This window comes from Ambystoma mexicanum, chromosome 1p, assembly GCF_040938575.1.
Source record: "Ambystoma mexicanum isolate Mex_15411 chromosome 1p, UKY_AmexF1_1, whole genome shotgun sequence".
In the NCBI taxonomy this organism is placed as follows: domain Eukaryota; kingdom Metazoa; phylum Chordata; class Amphibia; order Caudata; family Ambystomatidae; genus Ambystoma; species Ambystoma mexicanum.
Window position 1 is genome coordinate 310,955,661 of NC_090921.1, and position 25,105 is coordinate 310,980,765.

The following is a 25,105-nucleotide window of genomic DNA, read 5'->3' on the forward strand; positions in this document are numbered from 1 at the left end:
TTTCTGGTAGAAAATAATTAGCCCCTTCGGTTGAACTTCCTAGTCTCCTCCAAGATCTATAGGCGCTAGGTGCAAGTAAACCGAGAGGGATTAATAACACGAAGGATAGATGTTACAGACCCAAAGAGAGTATATCGGTTGATCTCTAAAAGGCTTACCCTAGAAACAGCTAAATCAAGCCCGGAAGACTGGAGGGTTAAGTTCCTGGATGGCAGATTTGGAGAAAACAGGGGGAATAGTAGCAAAGCCTAACAAAGTGAAAGAATGAAAATTAGACTGTCTTTCCCCTCCCAAACCTGCTCTTAATAAATGAGACGGAATGTTGCTTAAGCTTACCACCCGAAGGAGACTCTGGAGGGACTAATACCCCAATTGTGATGAATGGAAAAATACCGGGTAAAGCACGAGAAATGCCAATGAAGGAAATGTGACTCTATATTAAGGATCGTACCAGGACCTGCGTCCTAATATCCCTGGACGAGGGACAGCCTCGTAAACACAATAACTCCTCTGATTCCACAGGAGGTGGAGAAGAAGGCGGGGGATCGGAGCTGTGATCTGATGAAGGCCAAAAGCAGACAGTAAAGGGAGTTCCAACAACAAGTAAGAGCGGAGAAACAGACACAGGATAGCCAATTTAGTACTTATACTAACAAGGAAAGAAGTGGAAAGGCAGCAGGCACTGTATGAGAGTAGCAACGTGCTGCCGATGTGCGGGTGATGGGTATGGAAGTACTGCTCGCCAGTCTGGGGGCGTGGCTACAGCCTCTTCCTCATGTGAAACAACGGCTGTACCGTTACTTGCCGCAATGTGATTCTACATGTTGGATGAGTAAAATGGACGCTGCACATCTCGCCCGTAATCCCAAGGTTCGTGTATTCCACGAATCATCAGAGTAACCAAAATCAACAAATACACAAAAGAAAAGCTGAAAAAGTGCCTGCAAAACAAAAAATGTGAAAAATAAAGAAAAGAAAAAGATCTGTGGGTCTAGGAGCTTCTTAAGAAATTTAAAACTACAGCGGAAGGTGAGAATCCAAGTACCTCTACTATGCCGCCACCTAGCAGCAAACCATCAGAGATTTTGCCCCAGCTGGCACAAGGAAAGATCTTGTCTGTATCTGTGTCTTCCGACGAATCTAGTACATATGATGGCAGTCTACAGGAACTTTTAGACTGCTCACTCTATGACACCGAAAATTTGCAAGCAAATGAAACTCAAAAACGGATGATTACGGATTTCAACATATACGAATCCAAAGAAGTATGCATTGACCCCAAGGCTAACAACAAAAAAAGCGAAGAAAACTTCCTAACCTTAAGTGAAAAACTGCAAAAATGTACAGCCAAATATACAGAAATGAAAGGCCCGAAAGAAAATTTCCATGCCTAAGAGCCACTACTTGAAAATCTGAATAATGCTCACCAAAAAAATAAAGGAAACGAGACGAGAACACTGATTGAAAGACAAGGAACCTTAAGAAAAACTGGACAAAACAACAAATGGATGAAGCAAAATCCAAAACCACCAGTCATGAAACTCCTCCAATATATTCCTCAACTAAAAATTCTAAAATCAGAAGAAATTTTGTCTGTTTCCCCGTTGAAGCTCGTGTTGATCTAGTTGAAATTGTGACAACTCGGTCATACTTGCTCTATTATGTTAGAAGCACACGAAAACCTCAGAGTACTGGGTTTTAAGATCACAAAACTAGTGGAAAACCAAAACACCGATGAAGAGACAAGGGCTCGTGGCAATAAAAAAAACGAGCATTTCAACAGAGATTTCTTTAAAGATGATGAAGTGAAACATGACAAACCGAGAAATGAGAAAGTGATCATATTCAAATCTCTCGCTCTGTTTTGACTTCAGAGTTACTTTTGTGGCAGCAATGATCCAACAAGGCAGGCTATAGAATCAACGCACCGACCATTAAATGAAAACCAAAATGGAGAACAAATTCAAAGGCATGAAAAGGAACATCTAAACAAAATAAAAATAACCATAAAAAGAAACCAAAAAACAGTTGATTCAAACAACATAACAGAAACATTAAAAGATGATCCGAAGTAATTGGCTAGCTGGTACTCTTGACATAATTTGAAACTGTAGGCACCCAAGTAGACCAATGGAAAAAAGGATGCTGGAATATCAGAGGATTCTGTCATCTTTTTAATGATTTCAATCCAACCTTATGTAACATTGAAATAATATGTATACAAGAATCATTGCTGAAAATTGCACCTTGCAAGGAAGGATACACTGTGTTATGCAATCCAGCAAAAGGAGGCTTACTTGGAAGACCATCTATCTGCAGGTCTATTAACCTTAATTAAAAACGGATCCGGAATAACGGTGCCTGAATCCACAAATATCAAATCGTACACCAAGGCAACAGTAGTGCAGTTTCATTCGGAAGCTCCAAAACCTACATAACGTTGCTAATGCTGAATGTTTATTGGAATCCCTCAAAAAATGAAAGCGAACAATTCATAGATCAAATAATGGAATGCCTGGATTGCAAAAGAGAAGCACACCAAGACTTGAATATTATCTGCAGTGATCTTAATGCAGAAGAAAATAACACAAAATGAAATAAATAAAAAAAAATGGCCAAAAATGTAAACGTAGACAAACTTGGAACGACGAAATGGAATCGAGGAGATTGCATAGATTAAACGGAAATACGAAGGGGGACATCCCGCCCACCAATACCTGGACCAATGGCAATGTGAGTAATATACTGGACTATATGTTAGTCTCCGAACAACTGTTCGTGAAAATCCAGAGCTTCAGGGTAATACCATCAATTCACAGCGACCACAAGCCAATTATCGCTGTGATTTCTCACTGGAAGATCAGACCAAACCAGGTATGGGATACCAAAGTCAAGCTAGAATCTGGATTAAATCGTGTGAGGTTGAAAAGAAACGACATTGACACTGTATTGAAAAATCCGGATAAGTGGCAAGCCAAAGAGAAAATGTCTGTGGAATATGACACGTCTCTACAGATATTTAAACAAAGCACAGGAAAATATATGAAACCAAAAGCCATGCATATGATCCAGAGGTGATGATACAAAAGAAACAACTGCGAAAGGATCTATACGTATTAAAAACAGAAAAGATCAAAGGAACAAAAGAACTGATCCGGAAAAGAAAACAAAAATATAAGAATTGGCAGAAATCTCATAAAATACAATTGCTACAACAGGACGCTGAAGCCATGCAAAAAGCCATGTACAACACAAACAGCAGGACATTATGGGATTTGCTAAATGAGAAGCAATCGGCAGCGCTTATGAACCCCATCCCAGAAATTGGCTGGATGGAGCACTTTACAAAATTATTCAATGACACAGAAAAACCGGACTTGGCAAGTAATACAAACGAAAATTAAGCCGGATCCTGGCATATCCCCTGCGATAAAGAAGACATAAAGTTGTTAATTCTAAAAGCAAGTTCTTCAAGAGCCCCAGGGCCAGATGGCCTATTGAACGCGGTGTTAAAAGAAGATCGAGAGACATTATTTTGAAAGACTGTTCAAGAGAATCACCAAGCTGGGACAAATCCCCAAATCATGGAAGTCGGCCATTGTTGTTTCTCTTTTTAAAAAAGGAAATCGAATGGAACCAAAAAATTACCGACCAATCGCCCTGCTGGATTGTGTTGTAAAAATCTTCGCTACACTTTTGTTAAAACAACTAAAAAAGTTGATTAAAGATACAAATATCTATGACAAACAGCAGTTGGGCTTTGTTGAAAATGTAGGGTGTAGCTTAAATCTCCTGATATTAGGATTGATGAAAAAAGAGCATATACAAACTATACACAGCCAGCATTGACTTGCGCCAAGCTTTTTCTAGTGTAAATAGAAGACCTATTTGGGAAAAATTGGCCTCTAAAGGTTGTCCTACAGATATCCTGAAAGCAATCAAGGAACTGTATGCTAAAACCTCAAGAGTAAAATTAGACCAAGGTGGCAACCTATCAAATGACATAAAAACAACAAAAGGCCTAAAACAAGGTTGCCCGCTATCCGCTACTCTTTTTCTGCTTTTATATCGAAGATCTACAATACTGCCTGGAAAACAGTAGAACCTTTCCACCAAGACTAAGGGCCTGATCACGAGTTTGGCGGTAACCCTTAAATCCGGCGGTAGCGCTGTTTCCGCCGGATTTAAGGGTCTGCCAAATCAGGGCTCTCAGCTGGGGGGAAATCCGCTGAATATTCGCGCTCATACCGCCGGCGAGAAATCCACCAGCGGTATGAGCGCGAAATTTCCCCATTGTGCCCAATGGGGAATGGGGCGTCCTGAATGGGCTCAATGGGGATTTCCAAATCAGCCAAACCCGTGATCCGGCTCTAATAGCGCCGGTGGGTTTGGCGGTAGGGCAGATGGTGCCAGCGCGATTAGCGCCGGCATTACCGCCCAACTCGTGATGAGGCCCTAAATGGCATCAACCATCTATTATATGCAGACGACCTAATAATATTAAACCACACACAAATTGGTCTACAAAGGGCTCTAAATCAGGTAACAAAATATATAGAAAAAAAAGGCTGAGAAATAAATGCAGACAAGTCAGAAATACTGATAAAGAATGAGGAATGGTCAGTGAACAAAACGCAAATAAAACCATGCAACGAAATGAGATACCTTAAGTGGGATAAAAAATGAAGAGCCCTGGAAAAGGATCCTAAAGACGAAAACAAAACAACTAATAGCGCAAGCGAATATCATCAATAAAAGATACGGAAAAAGTTCCCTCCGACCTTTAATAACATTCTACAGGCTCAAAGTAATACCAACACTAACCTATGGAGGAGAAACCTGCATGAATATTCCAGAGGATTTCTGGAATAGCTTAGAAGGGTTATTCTGGAAAAATATCCTACCGTTACCGAAAGCGACACCAATGTCGGTAATTCGCCATGAACTCGGCCTGATTGCTCTACGTGTGTACATCCGCTATAATAAGCTGATGCTGTATAGAAAAACAATGACCAATTTGATGCCACCCCAATTTGAAATATTCTGTGAAAACAACAATTTCGAAGAATAGGTAGTTGAAGATTGGAAAAGAGAAAATGAGCACATTTTAAGAGTCCAGTCTAGAGAATCAAACTTTGGCAGAAAACCCAATAGCTGTCAAAAGAATGCTATGGGCAGAGGGACTGGTCCAACACTGAAACAAAAAGAGCATTGTCAAAAACTCATACACTCCTGAAAATAAATTGTGGAGTGATGTCTATTATACCGGATTACTTGAGAATATTTTCAAACCGTAAGCAAAGAGATCTATAATTACGGTGCTATTTTGCCCAAAGCTAAAAGAACTCCGAAATTTGTACTTGAATAGTAATATCGTAGATCAATGTGGGCTAGACTCTGAGAAATGGTGGAGTTTAATATATGACTGTCGAACACCAAGAATAAACTTTGTAACAGTCACATTTTTAGAACAAACCCTTAAAATGCTAGACCATTTGAACAAAGAGGATGGCTAATGAGACGTAATGTTTTTATGTTCAAACTTGCTTTTTAAAATATTCTCTATGTAATGCTTGCCTAATTTGGAGGCTGCTTTTAAGTTAGATTTCTTTTAAGGGTTGCTCTTTTGTCTTGGTTTTTGGTTTTTTCTTTTTCTACGTATGATTTCTATTTATTTATGTTTGATCTTTGTTAATAATTGTGAAAGGTTTGTAATAAACCAAATACAAAAAGTAGTTCCAAATAGATACAGACGAATACTTTATTGAAGTAAACTTGCTGAGAAACCAGCTCACAGGAGAATGGAGTCATTCTCCTGTGCCTTAGTAGTTTTTGTAGTGGTAGGGTCATGTTTGATTAACTTGGACTGATCTTCTTTTTGGACTCATTGACAACTGTTGAGCACCCTAATTTGTTTGGTAGTGTGAGGAACCTGAGGGCGTCCTCACTACTTTTCCCCCTGTAACCTCTCTTCGGGTGGCCATGGAAAAGAATGGACGCGCTTTGAAACACGTGTAGAGGCGCTATATATCAGATCATCGCTCTTGGATACTGACCCTTGGGCTAGATATGCGAGGGAAGATCACCTGGGTGGAGGAGACTTGGGGAAGGAGGAGAGGACGTCCTTGGGTGAGAGGTGGTATCCCCTTTCCTTTTCATAATGAACCCTCTATCCATCAAGCCTTAATAGGTTGTCAGCTTTTTCTGTGCTAGTTTCTTAAATTCCTCAAACACCAGTTTGACCCTGGGTCGAGAAGAAACCAACTAGGAAGGCACCCAGTTATTACTTACTAACCTTGTTACTTGTTAACCTTTCACATGTATGACATTCTGTAACCTGTAACTTTGCACCAAGCTGTACGTTTTCATATCTCCTGCTACTTTATACCCTATGGTCTGGTGCGCATAATAAATACTAAACAATCAAACTAACATCCTCATTTTGTTAATACACATATCCGCCTGTATCGGAGGCCAGCACGATCGAGCAAAGCAGTCGTTAAGGTCCTGAGCTGCAGGTGGAGCATCGCTGGGTGAGCAGAGCCACGGGAAGCTGCTGAGGGGGGAGGGGGAGGACACGAGGTACCGCACGGGCAGAAGAAAACCTGTGGTGGTCGAGGAACTTGCACAGTGGCCGTAAGATCCAACCAGTGAGTGAACCATGAAGGGGGACAAGCGGGCTGGCAGGCGCGTATAACAAGCTAGCAAGGAACATTGATTTCAAGCAAACTGAAAGCAGTTACAAGCACTTTTGAATACAGAATTTATATCGAACCAAGCGGATGCAAGGGTTGGATATTCTTGACTATTGAGCAGAGTGAAAGAAAGTTTCAGAATATGCCTGATACAAGATATTGTTTCTGATGCTTGTTAGTCTACTTAAAATCACATGCTGTGCATATAGTCCGACATCTTGTCGTAATCTCATCTTTCTTTCGAAGATCGAAAGGAGACGTCGACATAGGCGTCAATGTAACACTATCCCTAACGGGACGTGTAGTTTACCCAAAATCCCTCACACGTTGGGGTCCCTCAGATTGTTTTTTTCCGCCTACTAGTTGGTTGCTTTATGCAGAACTCGCATGAGTTGATATTGCTTATTAATTATTCATTGTCCCACGACCAATGGTCATCTAGTCTTCGCTACTTCCTTTCGATGTGTCTATTTTGTCCCCAAGGTTGTCTGTACTGTTCAACGTTAATAATGTCTGATTCAGAGCAGGAACATCGTGGTGGGATGGACCTGGCATTTCCGCCGGTGTGAGAGTTCTGATCAAATTTAGCAAACTGGTCCATTGTAGTCTGCTTCTCAGGGTTTCCTATATTGCAGTGACGATTGGTGGCCGCACCAGGGGTGCCGTGCGGACCCACCTTCTTCTCTTGTGTTTTAAAATCTTTCGTCCCACTTTTCCTTTGTTTACTCCCTTCTCGCCCACTAACGATTTTGGCAGACTGCTACCTCGTGATGGACGATGCTGGCTAGTTGAAGGGCGTGCCGGTGGACCCCCAGGGTCAACCACGTTGTTCGTGTGGCTAGGGGATTGTATACGGGTCCATAGAGTTCTCTGAAGAGTGTGCAAGGGTTCACTCCCACAAATAGATGAGGCCAGATACAGGTGTACTCAGAGTGTGGCGGGAGGAGGGGGTATTAGTTGTCTCAGGTTCTAGCCAGCTCTGAAGCCTAAAATGGTCGTTCCCTCGATGCATGGGTTGCTTCTATCAGCAGGCCCTTCAACAGGATACTGAGCAGCACACTATGCGGGACTGCCTCCAAGGCCGGCCCTGGGCCCAGAGCTGTTGTGTTTCCAAATGTGTCCCTTCCAACCAGGCCAAACGGGGGAGCCCATCAGTGTCAGCCTTGTCGGAGGAGTTGTCCCATTAAGGCTATATACTACCCCGGGGGGTTAATAGTAGTTAACCCTGCGGGGCAGTTCACCCGGACTCACTTCATGTTGGAACAGCGCCCCACTGCTTTGCCCACATGCTAGTCAGGCAGTAGTGCACCCACTGCGGAGGAAGGCACTGGGTCTGTGCGGGTAACCTCACCAGCGCAGGACGCACAAGCCCAGCCGTGGATCAGTGTCGGCGACCCTGTGTACTCGCTGGGTTCTGTATGGATGACACCGCCAGTGTCAATGCTGCCTTGTACCTATCCAGCCCTTGTGTAGCTGGTACTGCCTTGAGCCCATGCAAGGTATACCCCCAGCTGGTGGCACCTGCAATATTTCACCTCCTTACTCGACCTCAGGTGGTGCGCCCCACCACCTCAAACAAATGCCGTCCACAGGGTGGGGGTGGCCCGGGAGAAAAAGATGAACCACATATCCGAGGCTGTATCACATCGGGGCTCTGGGCGTCGGCTGGCCGAAGTGCTCCGGGCAGTGGAGCCACCCGGAGGGGACCAGTCTGAGGGACAGCCCCGCTCACTCGAGCTCTGGAGATGGGTCTGATCCTGCTTCTCCCCCACAGACCTCCCCCCGACGATCAGCAGGGCTCTGGGCTTGTGGCTCGTGCAACGCCTGTGGGGCGACGGGCGCAGGATAATGTTCTGTGTTCCCCGAGGTCGGAGATGTGTAACGGGCTGGGCTGCAAGCCACGCCACGCAGTGTACTGTGGCACCTCGCCTGCCCTTCAGGAGTGCAGCGCCTGAGACCTCACTGGCTCATAGCTGTCGCTCCTCAAGGAAAGGACCTCCCGGGCCGAAAAAAGCTCTCGGTCGCAATGCAGTGATCAGGGTAACAGTGCACCGCTTCCAGCTACGGTAGATTCAATAAAGGCAGGATAAATACTGCAGGATGTTTCAGCCTCCGTCGGAGCACTCTCAGGTGGCAGCCATTTCACAGCAGCGCAACAGCGCCCCCCCCCCTTATTTTTATTTATGCATTCATAGCAGCACGCAAAACCCATGGGCAACTGGGCGCTAGTTACAGGAAGGAACAGTCGTAGTGGAGAAATGGTGAGGCAGAAGGGATAAATAAATATTAAAGAATACTACAAATCATTCAAAAAGGCTCCATATTGATTTGCCTATTGACACTTGTCCATGCCCAGTTCCCTTCCTGAACACACAATACTTGTATCACTTACCTATGTTTTCTACTTAGGATTTCAAACCCACACCACGGACCAGCACCTCCCAACACGATTTTGACACAAGATACTGTTTATATGTGAGCATTTCTGACACCTATTCCCTCATGACCAATAACTAAAACCAAATGATACGTAAATGGTGAGTATCATACCCCTTTCTTACATCACTAAATGTGCTTCCAACCATCACGTAGATTACAACAATAATGGGTCCATTCCACTCAGTTCTAGAAAATCAATTTTACTTGTGCATCCTATGGTATAACAGAAAATATTAGCTAGTTTGATTCCATGTGTACTCCCAAATATGAATAATTAATAAGTGCTATCAGTTATGAATCCTATTTGATAACTGTAACCAGTTCTAGGATTAGCTGATCCCTTGTTGCAAGCAACCATGTATATATATACCATATCCAATCTTCCAGTATGCTCAATATTAGGGTTTCCAGGAAAATCTATAAAAAAAAAAAATGAACCTCCCATTGCATTGAAAGTGAATAATCTACATCCTGACTTGAAGCTAGCCCGTTTTAAGACATATTGTACCTAAGTGAGTCTGTCAATCTGGATTCTTCATCAGCACAGTTTAGTTACTTTCAACAGTGAGTTTAACATTTTAAGCTTGGCTATATGTCACTGCAAATACAGTAAAGAAAATCTAAATGCACTATTTTTTTTATTTTTGTAATGGCCACAATTCTCTTCCTTAATGATGAGAATTGTGCCTGGGTTATAGCTGCTTCTCCTGTTTGAACCTGTTCTATTACTAGAAGAGAAATACCAGACGGAATATGCAAAAAATGACTTCAATTGGCTAAGGGATATAACTATAGGGGGGAAATTGCAGTCATTAGCAAGAAGTGTACATGCAGGATTGAAACGGATTAGGCATTAGAGTCAATCGAAAAAATGTGTCCAGCTTCACCAAGATTAGGTACTCAGTGTTTCTAATATGAAGGCTGCATTTCGATAGTACTGTCAAGTGGGCATCAAAGGCGTCAAATTAGCATAATTTGGGATTTCCTGCAATGACTGAAGCGCTGTGTCTAAAAACTAATTCAACTGGAAGTCTTAAACAAGTTGCTATATTTTCACACTCTCCATAAAAGGGTCTGGAAAAAAATCGACATGGGTGCAGTAGTGCTTGTGGTCATAAGCAGCGCATAGGTGAAATATCTTACCCTTCTTTTTGTCGTCCTGCATAGAGAAAGGGTTGTCGAAGAGTGATCAGGTTGCTAATCTTGCAGGCCTTCAGCAGAGACTACTTAACACGATATAAGAGAATTGTTAAAATGTGGGGTTGAAACGTTGGGTAGGCTTCAAAACGTAACTAGGAATGGTCCAATTGTTTTACCAAAAGGAACCCACTCCGCTTTGAAAAAGATCAAATTAAGGCTGGGAATCATGAAGTGTTTGTATTGTTAGGATTGGATTAGCCTTCGAATATCTGGACCATTATTGATGACTAGGCTGCTGAAATGTTTCCTATTAAGCAGTAATTCTAAAAAATGTGCAAGTGCCACACAATGACAGTTATCTTGTGATGTTTCCTTTAGCCTCATCAATGACTGCCTCCCACCCCTCCCACATTCCCCATCAAAAAGGTTTCTACCCGCCAAGCGGAAGCAGTACTACATCAACCGGGCCATTCGCAACTCTGACCTCATCCCTAAAGCCAAGGGACGGAAGAGCCTCCAAAGGCTGGAGAACAGTAAGTGTACCCCCTACGAGTCCACTAGAGGGTTGTGCAATTTTTGTAAATATCCTCTTGTCTAACAAATGTTTGGGAAATCAATGTGCACCAGAAGTAAATATACTTTGCCTAGCATGCTGCATAGATGAAAAAATAAGGCATGCTCACATATGAATTATATCTTTGAATTTCTTCACCTGTATTTAGCAAAACGTCTGTTACCAGTCCGACATGTTTATGGAACATGCTTTGTTAAAAGAAAAAAAATAATCTTATCTGGCTTCATGAGATCAGATTTCAGGATTCCAGTCTTTGCTGGAGGTGGGGCTGCACTGGCAATGGAACTGTCTTAGTGATAATTACTGAAGGGGGGTTTTAGTGAGCGAAGTCTTCTTTTCAAAGGAATCCTTACGTTTCTTATCCAGGTCCTCTCATGAAGCGCTGCTAGTGAATCTGAAATATTATTGTCCAGCACCAGCAACATTTAGTCTCATGAAGTCCCATACAGACAAAGAGCGGTACCAGGGGTTCTATGTTCTTAGATCGCCAGTTTTTTTCTGGCCAGGTTTTGTCAAATATTTTCGGCCAAAACAACGCAGCAAAATGTTTTTTTTCATTTTTGGGCCCCCCCCCCTCCCATTCCCGAAAACCCTCTTTCACTATTCCCCTCACCCTGTATCATTTATATCAACACCCCCGTCCCTACTTACATCTTGTGAAGTTAGTTTATTACGTGGTTCTGTAATGGGGATGAGGGCACCTGGCCAGGTACCGCCCCCACCATCCCCCCCCCAAATCTGGTTCCAGTTATGAATGATGAAACAAACTAAGAAATGTTCAGTGAACTGTCAGCAAAACATAAAGAATCACATAGCCACAATAGAAACAGCCACAATTAAGTGTAGAAATACTGTGTGATAGGGTAGTTTACACTTTTAGAAGTAGGAGGTTCCAGAACACGTAGGTCGGACACACGTGCAACAGACGGGTAGAACATACACTGGACATGAAGAGCACTTAAATGGCAGGAAGGAAAATGGAAATACTGCCATTATTTTGAACAAAATTAGCACGGATCAACTTCTGAAATGCTGCATCCAGACATAAATTGCTTAGCACACAGCTTTCCAGGCTTCACGAAGCCAAGACAGCAGAGCAATGCCAAGGTCGGTGCGCTGAAGCAAGGTTTGCTTGAGGACCCGAAACAGCATTAGATAATGTTTCTAATAGCACACAGCATACGATTGTAAGGTTAATTTGTTTCGATTGGTAGCAGTGAGACACACACATCCTTGAATACCAGGTGCAGGTAGCTACCATGCTAATCGATCCCACAATGAACAAACCTACAGTGCCCCCAAATGGCCACTGAAGGAAAGCGCACACACGTAGAACAGCAGGAAAATTCCAATAAACAGCGTAAATTATTTTAACACAGCGGTCCCTCATGTGAACAAATCAATGGTCATTTATTCAAGGCCCAATTAGTGCACCTGCCATATCTCTAGCATGTCCAGACACCAAGACGACACACCCAGGGCCACAAACAGGATGGTAGATGGGCCTCAAGCATGAGAACGAGTTGGGCGTATTACTTTCATGAGATCCTGGCGGTTCCTCCATTTCTCCTTCCCCACCATGTAACTTGGCACAGCATAATCGTGTCCAAAGCCAGATAAACAAATGACTGGCCTAAATACATTTTGTTCTATCTACAATTCTAGTACAGTGGCAGCCAATAGCAACTAGTATGAATTGTATCAGTTGTTGAAGGATGTACCTAGAAGGAGTTATTAGCTGTGAAAGGACCGATGGTAAACTGGTCAACCTATAGAGAAATATATGTTCCATACTCATCGTCCTATCAAGTTAGAGAATAGAGTTTTGTTAGGATTACGATCAGGGTGTCATTATGATGCATTTTTTGGGTAAGAGCTTGTCGTTTCTAAATCCATTTTGAGATGTCCGTTGTACGCTCTTGCACAGCTGACTGTTTTAGAATGGGAAAAAACGGGGTTTCTTCGTGCACCCTGAGTTACTCTGATTATTCAGTTTCATTGATTATTGATAATCTGGGCCTTAACAATTTGTGTATGTTTAAGTCCACTCTATGAAGTAGATTTATATTGTACACCTTCAACCCAAACACTAGGTTTGTGGACAATGTCTAAATGGGATGTGAAACCTCAGGTTCAACCGCTCGTCCAAATTGTGTGATCTTGGGAAAATAATTTACTTTCCCTGTGTCTTAGCTGCCACAATTGGGAGTCCCTAGAAATGATTCAGTTCAGTGTACACAATCCAAAACAGCCCCACTCATGGTTTATTAGAGCCAGTAATTATGGATTGTGGAAATGTTTTCTTTATTAAATGGTATTCAGCATCCACAAAATGTTTGTTTCCAAATATGAGGGTGGCCATGAGGATCATAGTTGTTAGGTTCAGTCCATTGCAACTGGTAAAAGAAGGAAGGTTGGTGCTATTGGCAGGCTGTTGGAGTTATTTAAATTTAGAGAAAAATTATCAACCACATACATTATGCAGCCGAAATACATTTTTTTGTTGAAGCAAAATCTAGGAGAGTGTGCTTAAGACATTGAACACTTGCATAAAATAATCAGTTACTACTGTTTTGCAATATTGTAGTCTTTACTGTGTCTATGTAATGCTTTTAATTTATCTAAAAGTTAATAAAAACTAGTGTTTGCATGATAAAGCAATGATTTCATTTAGCTGGAGCGGGGTTGCAGTGCAGGGTTTCTAGTATAGTGGTGCAGCCTAGTGTTTTGCCTGGGGCTGTATTTAGAAACCCTCCAGCCATTCACTCAATTCAGAGGAGGGCAGCAGGGAACGTTAGGAGGCTGAAGAGTAATGCTTGTTTAGCAAAATGTTTCTGCTCAATAGATTGAATAAGCAGACTGCTCTCATTATGTATGTCCCCTCAGCAAACATACAGACACCCCAAACAAGTGGACTAAATCTGTTTTACACTGTCATTCTTACCGAAGTTGTAAAGGATACAGGATTTTACAAACGCAGGCAGTTGTGGTGCCCATAAAACAAAATATAATTATTTTAAAACCGGTGCTAAAACTAACAGCATTTCATCTAGTTGCCTCCATTCTTACTCGCCACAAATACTGTCCATACATGCAGTGTCTCAAACGGCACAACCCAGATTTGCTTGGCCTGTACAAGTTATGAGAACCGAGAAAGTGGCTGGTGTGGCGCAGCAATGCTGCATCCCACACGGGCCTGGGTGGCACATCAGCATGAGCCTGCACCATCTCAGCACAAATTGCTATTAAACTAATGAATGTTATGATACATTATGATGGAGATGTAAAATACCATTTATGTTGTATGATATTAAGCATTACTTCTTTGTATTCTACTGACGGCCACCATTAGCCACTTAGATCTTTGGTAACACTTGCTTTGAAATCATTCCACTCACTCGCAAAGGTCCTAACTCAGTAATGCATTTCAATTGGCACGCACCCTCCATAAGCAGAAAAGTCTTTCACCTACCCTGGGTACAAAAAGGTTGAGAGGCATGGCCACTCCACAGCAAAACAAATCTCAACATAACCACAGCCAAGAGTTAACTTGACTAATGTCTCAGCAAAAACATTATTTTAGCTTGGCCCTTCAAGGCCTCGGCTTCAGGCTCTCTGGTCATATAATAATGCCTGTGAGTCCTCGGCCCAACTTGCACAACTTGGGTTTCTGTAATGCAGGCATGAATGTACTCGTAGTATTACATTTTGTAAGACGCATGATTTCTTCCAGTTGGCTTGATCAATCCCAGTATATATAATGTATCCTATCATCCAGACACCCAGAGTGCTGGTTCTTGAGAGCTTACTTCACACAGTCCCACTAAGGCTGGTGGCTAGGCTTGTTGCTCCTGCACAGTGTACCAACTCTACAGTTTCCAAAAAAGACCCGTTAATAGAAAACAAAAACAGAACATGGACACTAAAATCCGTGTTTGTGTGCCACAGGTAAGAGCCACCAATGGCTAAAGCACTGCACTTAAAATGGGTACATATGGGGAGCAGATCGAAGGCCTACAATGACTTAACATTTTTGAGTTGCATAAATGAAGACCAGTTATTTACCGTACTAACCCATGCCCTAAGCATATGGGTAATGTGAAAAACCAAAGGGTGTTTCACAACCTAGTCCCCGGGGATCCCTTAATCGGGTGGCTAGGGAAAGGCCATCACTTTTGGATCTCGACCCTTGGGGTGGACAAGCGAGGGAGGATCTCCTGGGTAGGGGGTGCTCAGGGAGTGGGGGAGAAGCACCTAATGGCGAGACATGGTATCACCCTTTTTTCCACAACCCATCTAACCACTAGCCCTGTTTATTTTATGGGAAACTACAACTCCCATAATTCCTTCTCACCTTGTATTAACAAAAGTACTGCACCAAGGAAGGTGAGGAATGAGGACCGAAGGATTACCTCCCCTGACTTGCATTGGCTGTGTCCCTGTAATGAGTCCAGGCAGAGTCGGGCACTAATGTACATCTGTCACTTGTTAAGTCTCCCTGTGAAAATAAGAGGTGGCACACACAGACACACTTTGAGCAAAGCGGAACTGCTCTTCCGAGGCTGATGCTAACCAGTCTGTGGGAGTTGGAAGGCCAACGGGCTGATCAACAAGTGAGAGGATCGAGAGAAAGCCAGGCAAGATTTCCAAGCTTTCTGGAAGCCAAGAGTGTTTGAACGGCAGAGCCGAGCGAGCAGAGGAAAGAAACCTTCAGGGTGCCAAGAAATGGCCCACAACCCTCCCGGATGAACAGTGGAGTTTGGGATGAACAGACGAGGCGTTGGTAACAGCCTTGAGCTGCAAGTAAAAGATGAAAGACATTCATTTAACACAACCAGTGAGTTATCGAGTACAAGAAGTTTGGTTGATGTTAAAGGGAAAGTGACTGATTTGAAAGTTGGAGGTTGCTACTCTATCCTTTTCTTTTAACGGCACACATGCAGAGTGGACCTGTGACAGGAGTCGCACATTCAAAAGACTCTTTGAAATGTTATGAACTTTTGAAAGATATTACAGGCGTAGATCAAAGGAAAGAAAGTTAAATAAGAGGAAAATAAAATATGTGAAATGTGAAACGCCCCAAGACGGCAAAAGTAAAAAATAAAGAACTTTGGAAAAGGCAAAAAAGGCAAGTGTTGCAAAAGAAGATTGTGAATTGCAGGAAGATTAAAAGAGCGGTTGAAGCAGTCATAGAGAGGTCTATGTACATTTCTTTCCATTTCTAATGTCTTTGACAGTGAAAGAGATCGACAAACCCCCACGAATAACAAGACCGGCTCGGGCCCAGCAGAGAGAAGCTTGTGCAGAACTGTAAGAAATTGAGAGCATATGAACTGAGTATTGATGACAAGGCGCATGAAGCCTAAGGCAGGGATTGAGCTACCAAAAAGTGAAAGCCTAAAGATTGAACAAGTAAGCCAAAGTGTGCAAGACTTATCGAACTGTGCCATCCACCTATCCTTTGTTTATTAAGAGATTCTCTAGACCTTGTGGGGTTGAACCTGGGGAAGGAGTTGGCACTGAAGCCATTCTGAAATTTCTTTTAACACACCATTTTCCTTTTTTTTTTTTTTTTTTTTTTTTAATTCCCTTACCACATTTGTAATCTAGAGAAGGAGGGCAAGTTTAGGTTTTCCTAGTATAGGCCTTTTTTATTTTGACCAGACTGACCTGTACGTATTTGTTGTTTAATGGTCGAGACAACTCACGTTTTAGAGTTGGGGTCCAGTTAGGAATTCGACTATCCCCAGCAAAATGTATAAATTATTTTTTAAACATGTATCCGTTGTTGTCTACTGCTCAATACCATGCCTTCCTCACAGTAATTCGCATCACATAGCTACAGATTACTGCATGCAGGGCCAATGCAGGTTCTACAATTGCTATGGTGCTCTTGCCATGCTGTGTGTGCGCCGAGCAGCTGGGAGTAAACTGCTTCAGCTAAAACACAAGCCAATGAAGAGGTGCCTTGGTCACAGGCATGCATCTGAGCCCTTAATTGATGCGTAAAATAGGTTTTTTTTCCTTTTGAAAGGGTTAATCTGAGTACGCACCCATTAAAATGGTTGCCACACATGGAGTGAGAATGTAAAGTAAGTGATATAAGGCACCAGAGGAAGTTCCCAAAGAAATAACAATGAGTCTTATAAGCACCCTATGTATATCGCCTACTTGCAGAGGTGCTTTTTGAGGGCGAAGAGGAGCATGCATACATGCGACAGAACCACGAGATTTAAGGCAGGGTTAAATAGTAGTCTTTGATTTTAAAACGAGCAATCTCTCAACGACTCTGCCGGAGCGACGTTACTTGAAACTGTGTGACACTTAAGATGGTCATCGGAATCCTTTCCACACCAGACTATACATTTTGAAATCCTGCACACACAAGGCTTTAGATTACAAAGGCCTACTCCTTTGATGAATGAGGGCGGACTAGCGAGCAGGGTGTATAGGCAGATTCTACTCGAATATAAAGGCAATGATTCGCTAAGAATTGAATGGGGTCGGAGAATTGGTGTGGACATTGCTGTGGAAAGTTGGACAAAGATGTATGGGAATGTCAAACTGTGTTCCTTGGGTTTGACTGAACGGACAAGACAAATTAAGATCCTGAATAGGGTCTATTGGACCCCGGAAAAATTATGGAGGAGAGGTTTAAAGGATGATCCGGAATGTTGGGCATGTGTTCAGGATAATGGTACGATGGAACATATGCTGTGGGATTGTGTGAAAGTGCGTGGGTTTTGGAGTGATGTCTGTGAAATTTGTGTAGAAATCCTGAAAGTGACCATTGATTTTAATTTCGAGACGTTAATTCTGGGGAATGACTCTTGAATGACCTATCTCAGTGCCAAAAAAAAATGGTTATTTAGAGGGGCTGCAGTGGGTAAGAAAATTATCCTTAGGAATTGGAAATCAGTTGCTACATTAGAAAAAAGAAATGTGGCTAAGTGAAATGCAAGATTTGGCAGCTATGGAGGAACATTTATATAGGAGACAAGGCAAAAATGGTTTGTTTGCAAAGATATGGGGGAGATTTTTGGAACTGTATTGAATTAGAATTTGTAGGCAATGAGATGTGAACTGCGGGTTAGGGTGGGTTTCGTTTCTATAGATACTATTGCTTTTGATGTTTCTGTGAATTTGTATATAATATTGCTTTTTAAAATTGATGTCTTCTTTCTCTACATTGAAAATAAAGTTTTAAAAAAAAAAAAAAACAAAGGCCTACACCTGTGCCAGTTTGTGTATTTGGCAGCTGTGCTTTCCACTGTCCAGAGCCTTCAGCTCCTGGAATACCTTCATTTACAGCACTTGCAAAACCTGGTCTGTTGAGGGGGAGAGTGGGACACTAAAGTGCTGCAGGTTTTGGGACCTACGAGGCAGGATGTTACTCCATAAGCAGCACACTGGTCGTACAAAAGTAAAGTAAAGCATTGAAGCTCGGTCACAAGCACATGTCTGCGTGAGGAGGCCAAGCTCCTCATAATGTGCAAGGAGTTACACCTACTGCGCTATCCGATTGGAAACTGGGAAGGGTTGGCAGTCCCTGACAAAATAGATATATTTAGACTCTTATTAATGTTAGTTGCTAAGCAGCATAAACTGGGAGTTTTGCTATCTGGAACCTTCACTTCATAGCTAGCACGGTTTATTTATTCTGAAGCACGACATTCACAGCCACCCACTTCTCCATAGGAAAAAGGAAAAATCAATTTTACAAGCTTTTTGTCCTTGACATTAAACATGTTCCGGGGCGTCAGCAGATATGATTTACGCACGCCTGCAGGAGACCAGCTATGATCTATTGGAATGGTATTAAGTCTACTTGTGCCTCATTGTTTTATAGGGAGGGCATTGCTTTGCATCGGTTCCTAAAAGTAATATTAGCTGTTACAGCTGCTTGCACGTTATCCAATTTGAGGGCCTAATGAAAAGGTTTGACTGTGGTAAGGGATGGCATGTTTCAGCAAGTTTTATTTGTAAATTCTTCCTAGTCTTCTACTACTGTGATGAGTGAGATTACCCGCAAGGCTTTTGTGACTCTTAGTTCTCGGGGTATCACTACTGCGACGAGAGAGATTACTCCTGAGACTATCTTGGCTCTTCGTTCTCTGAATGTCACTACTGTGAAAAGGGAGATTACTTCCGAGGCTTTCCTAACTCTTGGTTCTGTCACTTCTGTGACGAGGGAGATCACTCCGATGCTCGCTTGACTCTGGAGCTGTCCCAAGCCCTTAACCGGTCACCCGCTTCTGTTGTCTTTTGTGTGTTGGGACTGCATCGCCGGTTCTTCCTGGGGTGATGGGCTGCCCTGTCTTGCGTCACTGCTTTGTGCTTTCTTCTCTCTGTTCCCCATTCCATCCTTGCGACTCTGCGCAAACTTGCGCCACACGGCTCTGGCATAGTTGCTGGACCACATGTTACACCTCCACAAGGCCACACCACTGCTGGCTTTTCTGCCCTTCTTCCACTGGTCAGGAGCTTGTCCTCGACCACAGAGCACCTCTGACCATTCCCGGATGTCCCTGCCAACTGGGATCGGCGTATCTGCAGCTTCGTATTCACAGGTTTGTGCTTGCTGGGCTGGCTTCACGCTTGCTGCTTTCTCGATTTGCCAGTCCTTTCTCACTCTTTATTTCCTGCAGCTGGCTCCTCCTCAGCGTAAAGTCAGATTCCTCCTTTACTGTTGTTGCTGTAATCTTTATGCCTCCTTGGGGTCAACTATTCTTAGAGTTATGGTCAGGCAGCCTGTTATTACTCTGCAGGCTTCTTTGCCTCTTCCTCGTCTGCGTTCTATTAATCAGTGAATCAAAGACTGAAGAGACATTACCATAACAGACAGTGTTATTAGGGATTTCTCACAAGGACTAAGTTCCAAGGGAAGAGGTGTTAGGAGGAGAGTCTCTCCCTGCGAGGTCCTGCTTCCTACGATCCCTAGGAGGAGACTATTTGGTAGCAGCCTCACCTCCTTAGCTTCACAGAGAAAGGCTCCCCACTGGGGATAAGTGATGAGATCATGCGAATCGTCACACTGTTTATAAATACCAGAGTTTTTATTTCACAATCTGACGTTTCTTTTTTTCTGGTAAACAAAGCCATTGATGGCACTATACTAAAGTTTGCATATAGAATACATCTGTCTTTTGGATTAAGTAAAGTGTATGTGTCTTCCTGTATGCAATTCACATGAATGGATTAGCAAGGCCCATTTGAACAGTTTGGTTATTTTAATTAGCATATTCATATCGTGTAGACTTATTTACAGACAGAGCTTCGTTCTTTCACTGCATTTTCTCCTCTTCATCACCTAGGCCATCACGCCACCCCCACAACTCCTGACTCATTAGACACCGTCTGCCTCTCTTCTCCCTGCAACACTGTACATCTGTGCCCCGCTGTATCCTACCCCAGGATGTATATCTGTTCAGTTGTTGCCTCTGTAAAGCGCTCCGTTATGCATCTGTACTTTCGTATACCTCTGTAAAACTCTGTGTTATGTATCTGTATTGTTGTATACCTCTGTGAAGCTCTGCCTTGCTTCTTTAAGCTAGGTCCACGCTCATTAAATACCATCATAATAATGCAAACTCAGAACTGCCACGTACAAAGGCAGGTCCTATATCCTTCATTTGGCTTTCGTCTCATCTTGGAGATGTGCAAGGCCACTGCTAAACCAAAACATTGCAGAAGAATGTATATAAGACTCACTTGGGTTAACGGGCAGAAAGACTTGCAAAACGTAAAGAAAAACCCATTGCAATCCAGGTGCATGTTAGAATAAACATGGCATAAAGAACAAAATGCTAAACTAGTTCAGTTTTCTAAGAGAATTGCTGAAATAATGTATGTTTTGAGCGGAGCACCCATCCTACCCAGAGTTAGTTTTAGGGTAAGATATTGCAAAACAAAATAATGTATATTTTGAAATGAGCATCCAGCTTGCCTCTTAATTAAAAAATAAATAAATAAAATAAAACATTTGTCTGGTCTACCTGCACACAGCAGTTAAATGAGACTAAAACTATATATCGCAGATGAGATGCTGAGATAGGGAGAGAAGACTCTGAATTTCCAGACGCTTAGATAGACGAAAGCCATGTTAAAGTATCAGCTGATGCGGGTGCGGATGGGGTTCAGTGCAGATATATAGAAGCATGGATGCGCCAAATGAGAACATCAAGGCGCATCAATTTTTCGGTATGTCAGCTAAATTTGCACATTTCTTGTCTTTGTAATAAAAATTCAAAGTCAAAGCATATCATTCTGTAAGTCTGAATCAGGAAGCCCATTTTAAAAAACAAAAACTTTAAAGCACAGTAATCAAGAAATAATTTGAATGCTGTTTTCATACTCTATTTGTATTTTCGATATAAACAATCCATTCGTACCACCAATTGGTACCCCTCATCGGAAAACCTTTAAAAGCAGAGACCTGCTTAATCTAGCCACTCTTAATGCTAGCTCTATCAAACACTCTGCTGACATCAGTCTCCTCCTCGAGGACCTTGACCACAATGTCCTCGTCCCTTAAAGAGACGTGGTTCAATACCAGCTCAGTCACTGCTTTTGACTCCCTTCTCCCTGATGGCTACAAGATCATCTCCAAGCCTGACCCTAACCGTACTGGCCCTGATCTTCCCCGAGTGGGTCCTCTCTTCTCTCATACCCACCCAGCCATGCTCTTCCTTCGAGAGCCGGGTCTGCAAGTTGGTCATCTCTCGTACCTCCTCCCTGACCATTGAGACAGTCTATAGGCCACCTGGCTCTACCATCCCTTTCCTCTGAGAGAAGGCTGATTTCTCCTCCTCCTCATGTCCTCTTCCTCCTAAACTCCTTCTACTGGGTGACTTCAACATTCACCTTGAATTCTCAATCTCGGCGTCCACGCTCTTCTGTGACCTCTGCATCTCGCTCTCTCAATTCTCCCCTCTGGTCCCACCCACTCGGCTGGACATACTCCCTATTCCTTCATTAACCCTGATCTTTTGCTCTCCTCCCCCCTCACTACCCCACTCTCCTGGTCAGACCACTCCCATCTCTCCTTTCGGCCCTCTGACCCCGCCTCCCTCAGCTCTGCCAACCTTGTTCAGACATCCTCCTGATGAAACAAGTGTCGATTGCCGCCTTTGCACCCTTCTTCATCCCATTCTCTCCTCCCACTGCAGACTCCACCGCTGACTCTGCTCTCAGCAACCTCCATCTTGCCATCACTAACACTCTCCACATTCTTACCCCAGTCATGAGGATCCGCCTGAAACATGCCACCAAGCGTTGCACCTGGTATGACTCTGAGCTAGCAGCCATGAAGCGCAAATGCAGAGTTGCGGAACGGAAGTGGCACACCTCAAGCATATCCTCTGACAAACTGGCCTGTCGCCTTCTCCAAAGGCAGTATAATCTCGTCATTCATTCCAAGAGTGCCCACATCCAGGCTCATGTCTCCGGCGCATCCAACAATACGGCTGAACTCTTTCAAAATCTGCAAGGAACTAACCAATCCTTCTGCACGGCATTGGCCTCCAACTTCACAGCAAACATACAGAACATCCTGAGCACTTTATCCCTCCCTTTGTCCCTCCCCACCTCCCATCCCCATGCACCTCTGGCCTCCCATCCTCCTTCAGCCTTTCTTTCCTCCTTCTCTCCTACCACATCGTACAAGGTCACTAGGGTTGTCCGCTCAATGAAGGTCTCCTCCAAACAGGTCTCCCCCTGTTCTTACAGAACTATTAAGGACAACATCGGTTCCCTTGTCTCTGCACTTGCTAATTTCTGCAATCATTCTTGCTACTGGGTCTTTCCCCTTTTCCTCAAGCACTATCTTGTGCGCCCCCCCCTGAAAAAACCTTCCGCTGACCCCTTATGTCCAACTAACTACTATCCCCATCTCTATCACTCCCTTCCTTGGGAAACTCCTAGAGAAGTTAGTCTTCCCTAAACTGACACAGCATACTGAGCTCGTTGGTTGCCTACACAACCATCAATCTGGATTCTGAGCATCCAGAGGCACGGAAACTGCTCTTCTGAACACCCGTAAAGAACCGCTTCCATCTCTTGACTCTAACTCTCCCTCTGTTCTGATGCCTCTGTCTCCTTAGCCTTCTCCTGTTTTTTCTTGCAAATGTTTGTCGCCTGTATCACGGGCTACCACTTTGCTGCAATCCCCACTATCTTTTCTATAGAGACATGTACATCTGCAGGGAGCCCACTTGCTAAGATATGGTAGAACAAAGGTATTTTGTATTCCCATGCTTATTTTCCTTTGTCCACATTTCCTGTATGGATCGTATGGGTCCTCATCAGACCCATGTCTGACGTGTCTGATGGAGCTCCCTCTGAGCTTTCCAAACATATGCTTGATAATTGTTGAAGGGCGCTCCATCATGTATATTAGATCTTAATTTTACCCAAGAGTATCTGACTTATTGCCATATTTTGTCACTTCTCTCCTGACCATTCTACTTGATCTCTGCTCTGCATTTGATGCAGTCAGCCACTCCTCACTCATAAAACGGCTCCATGATACCCTTGGGATCTCAGAGCGGGCACTGGGCGTCGGTATAGGCGTGTCTGTAACACGATCCCTACCGTGACGTGTAGTGTACCCAAAACACCTCACGCGTGAGGTCCCTCGGATTGTTTTTTTCCGCCCAGATTACTGGTCGCCCTAATGCGGAGCTCTTGCATAGAGATAGCGTTATTGTCATTATCGACTTTGTCGTTACTCCCGTTAAGTCACTTCGACTGTTGAATCTTGTGAAACAACGCCGAAGACTGCTGCAGACTTTCGACACCTGTTGATCCCGGAGACGCTGCTGTCCACGTGGCAGGGCCTTCTGGCCGGCCTAAACAGTAGGGATAGTGGGGTGGACATAATCTTACAAGTATGCCTTTCATTATTCACTTTCTCTGCTCCCTAGGTTTTGTCATTGCTATAATTTCGCTATCGGAAAGACTCCATTTAGATTTTGTTCCTCGTGCAGGGCCAAATATCCTTGGAAGGACGAACATGCTCGGTGCAACAATTGTCTGCCCCTCGACCACAACGGAGCGAGTTGCGTGGCCTGTAGACTCATGCGCCCTAAGACGCTTCAGGAGCGTCGCTTAAAGCTGTGGGCGGCCTACGGCATGTCGCAGGCCGAATGCCCCCCCCCCACATTTGCAACCACCGAAAGTGATGGGGGAACTAGCGATGACCAGGCCTACATGTCGGAAGCCATTGACCTAATGGCAGACTGTTCTCGGTCCGCAATGCCCTTCCCGACCCCACCAGGCAGGACGCGAGTCACGCTATGGGGAAAACACCCGGCGACAGGGGCGCACAGTATCATAACATCAAACGCACAACCTAAGGTTCTGCTTCGGCAGCCCTGTCGAAGCATACCAAAGCGCCAACGGAATCATGATTCTTCGTCGGGATCCTATGATCAGTAGCCTTCCCTGCAACCGCAGTCGCGGACTGCGACTGGGCAATCCAAAGTAAAGGGCGCCAACACAAAGTCACGCGGATGTTGAGGCATTCCAGGAGGACGCGCAGATGCCGCTTAAGGCCCGGGTGGCGGCGAAATCCACTGCTCGGCCCCGGTTCACCCGGTGACGTCAATCCACCACGCAGCCTCTGGTTGTCCCAGTGGCATCTAAATCCACTGCTCAGCCTCCGGTTTAGCCGGTAAACCGGCCAGATTCTCCTACCTTTGCCGAAAGCATCGCAAGAATTACTTCAGCAGTTAGACTGAAGGAGCGGTTGAGTCCTCTGTCCTTTAAGGCACATTAAGGAAAAAATCTCAACGTCACAGAGAAGATTAACCCTTTCCTCCCCTGGACCCCACTGGTTCATCCTCATGGACCAGGGATCATTTGAGGGATATATAGAAAGAATAGAAAAATGTCTTATTCTGAGACCCTTGCTCCCAAGAGGCCTCATAGACTTTGCTTCGACTCCTGTGTCCAAGTTTCAAAGGACCTTGGAAGATCCACATGAGGAGTTTACTTGTGTCCTCACAGATGATGATGTTATGGACATTTATGATCAGGATGAAGATGGCACCTTTCTGGAAAACTACAATGTGGATGATCAGACAGGTCGTATGGACAATTTGGAGGACAGCAGTCAGGTTGATGCTCAACCCTGGACGTCCCCTCCTCCCACCCAGGACCGCGATGTCCTGTGCATAGATTTCCGCCGCCCCTTCCACTCCGGCTGGACGACCAGATCTTGAAGAAGTTGGATGACCATTTTCAGATCGCCACTCAA

General features: G+C 43.9%; 1 protein-coding gene across 3 annotated transcripts in view; it reads left to right on the plus strand.

The window, feature by feature from the left end:
• R3HDM4 (R3H domain containing 4) overlaps positions 1-25,105 on the plus strand; it is a 487,584-nt gene that overhangs the window by 63,918 nt on the left and 398,561 nt on the right. For all 3 annotated transcript variants that reach the window (XR_011303256.1, XM_069647594.1, XM_069647586.1), the window contains exon 2: positions 10,653-10,807. Coding sequence is in view for 2 of the 3 variants with exons in the window: in XM_069647594.1 (XP_069503695.1) it covers positions 10,653-10,807 (155 nt within the window). In the remaining variant the exon portion in view is untranslated. The remainder of the gene's footprint in view (positions 1-10,652; positions 10,808-25,105) is intronic.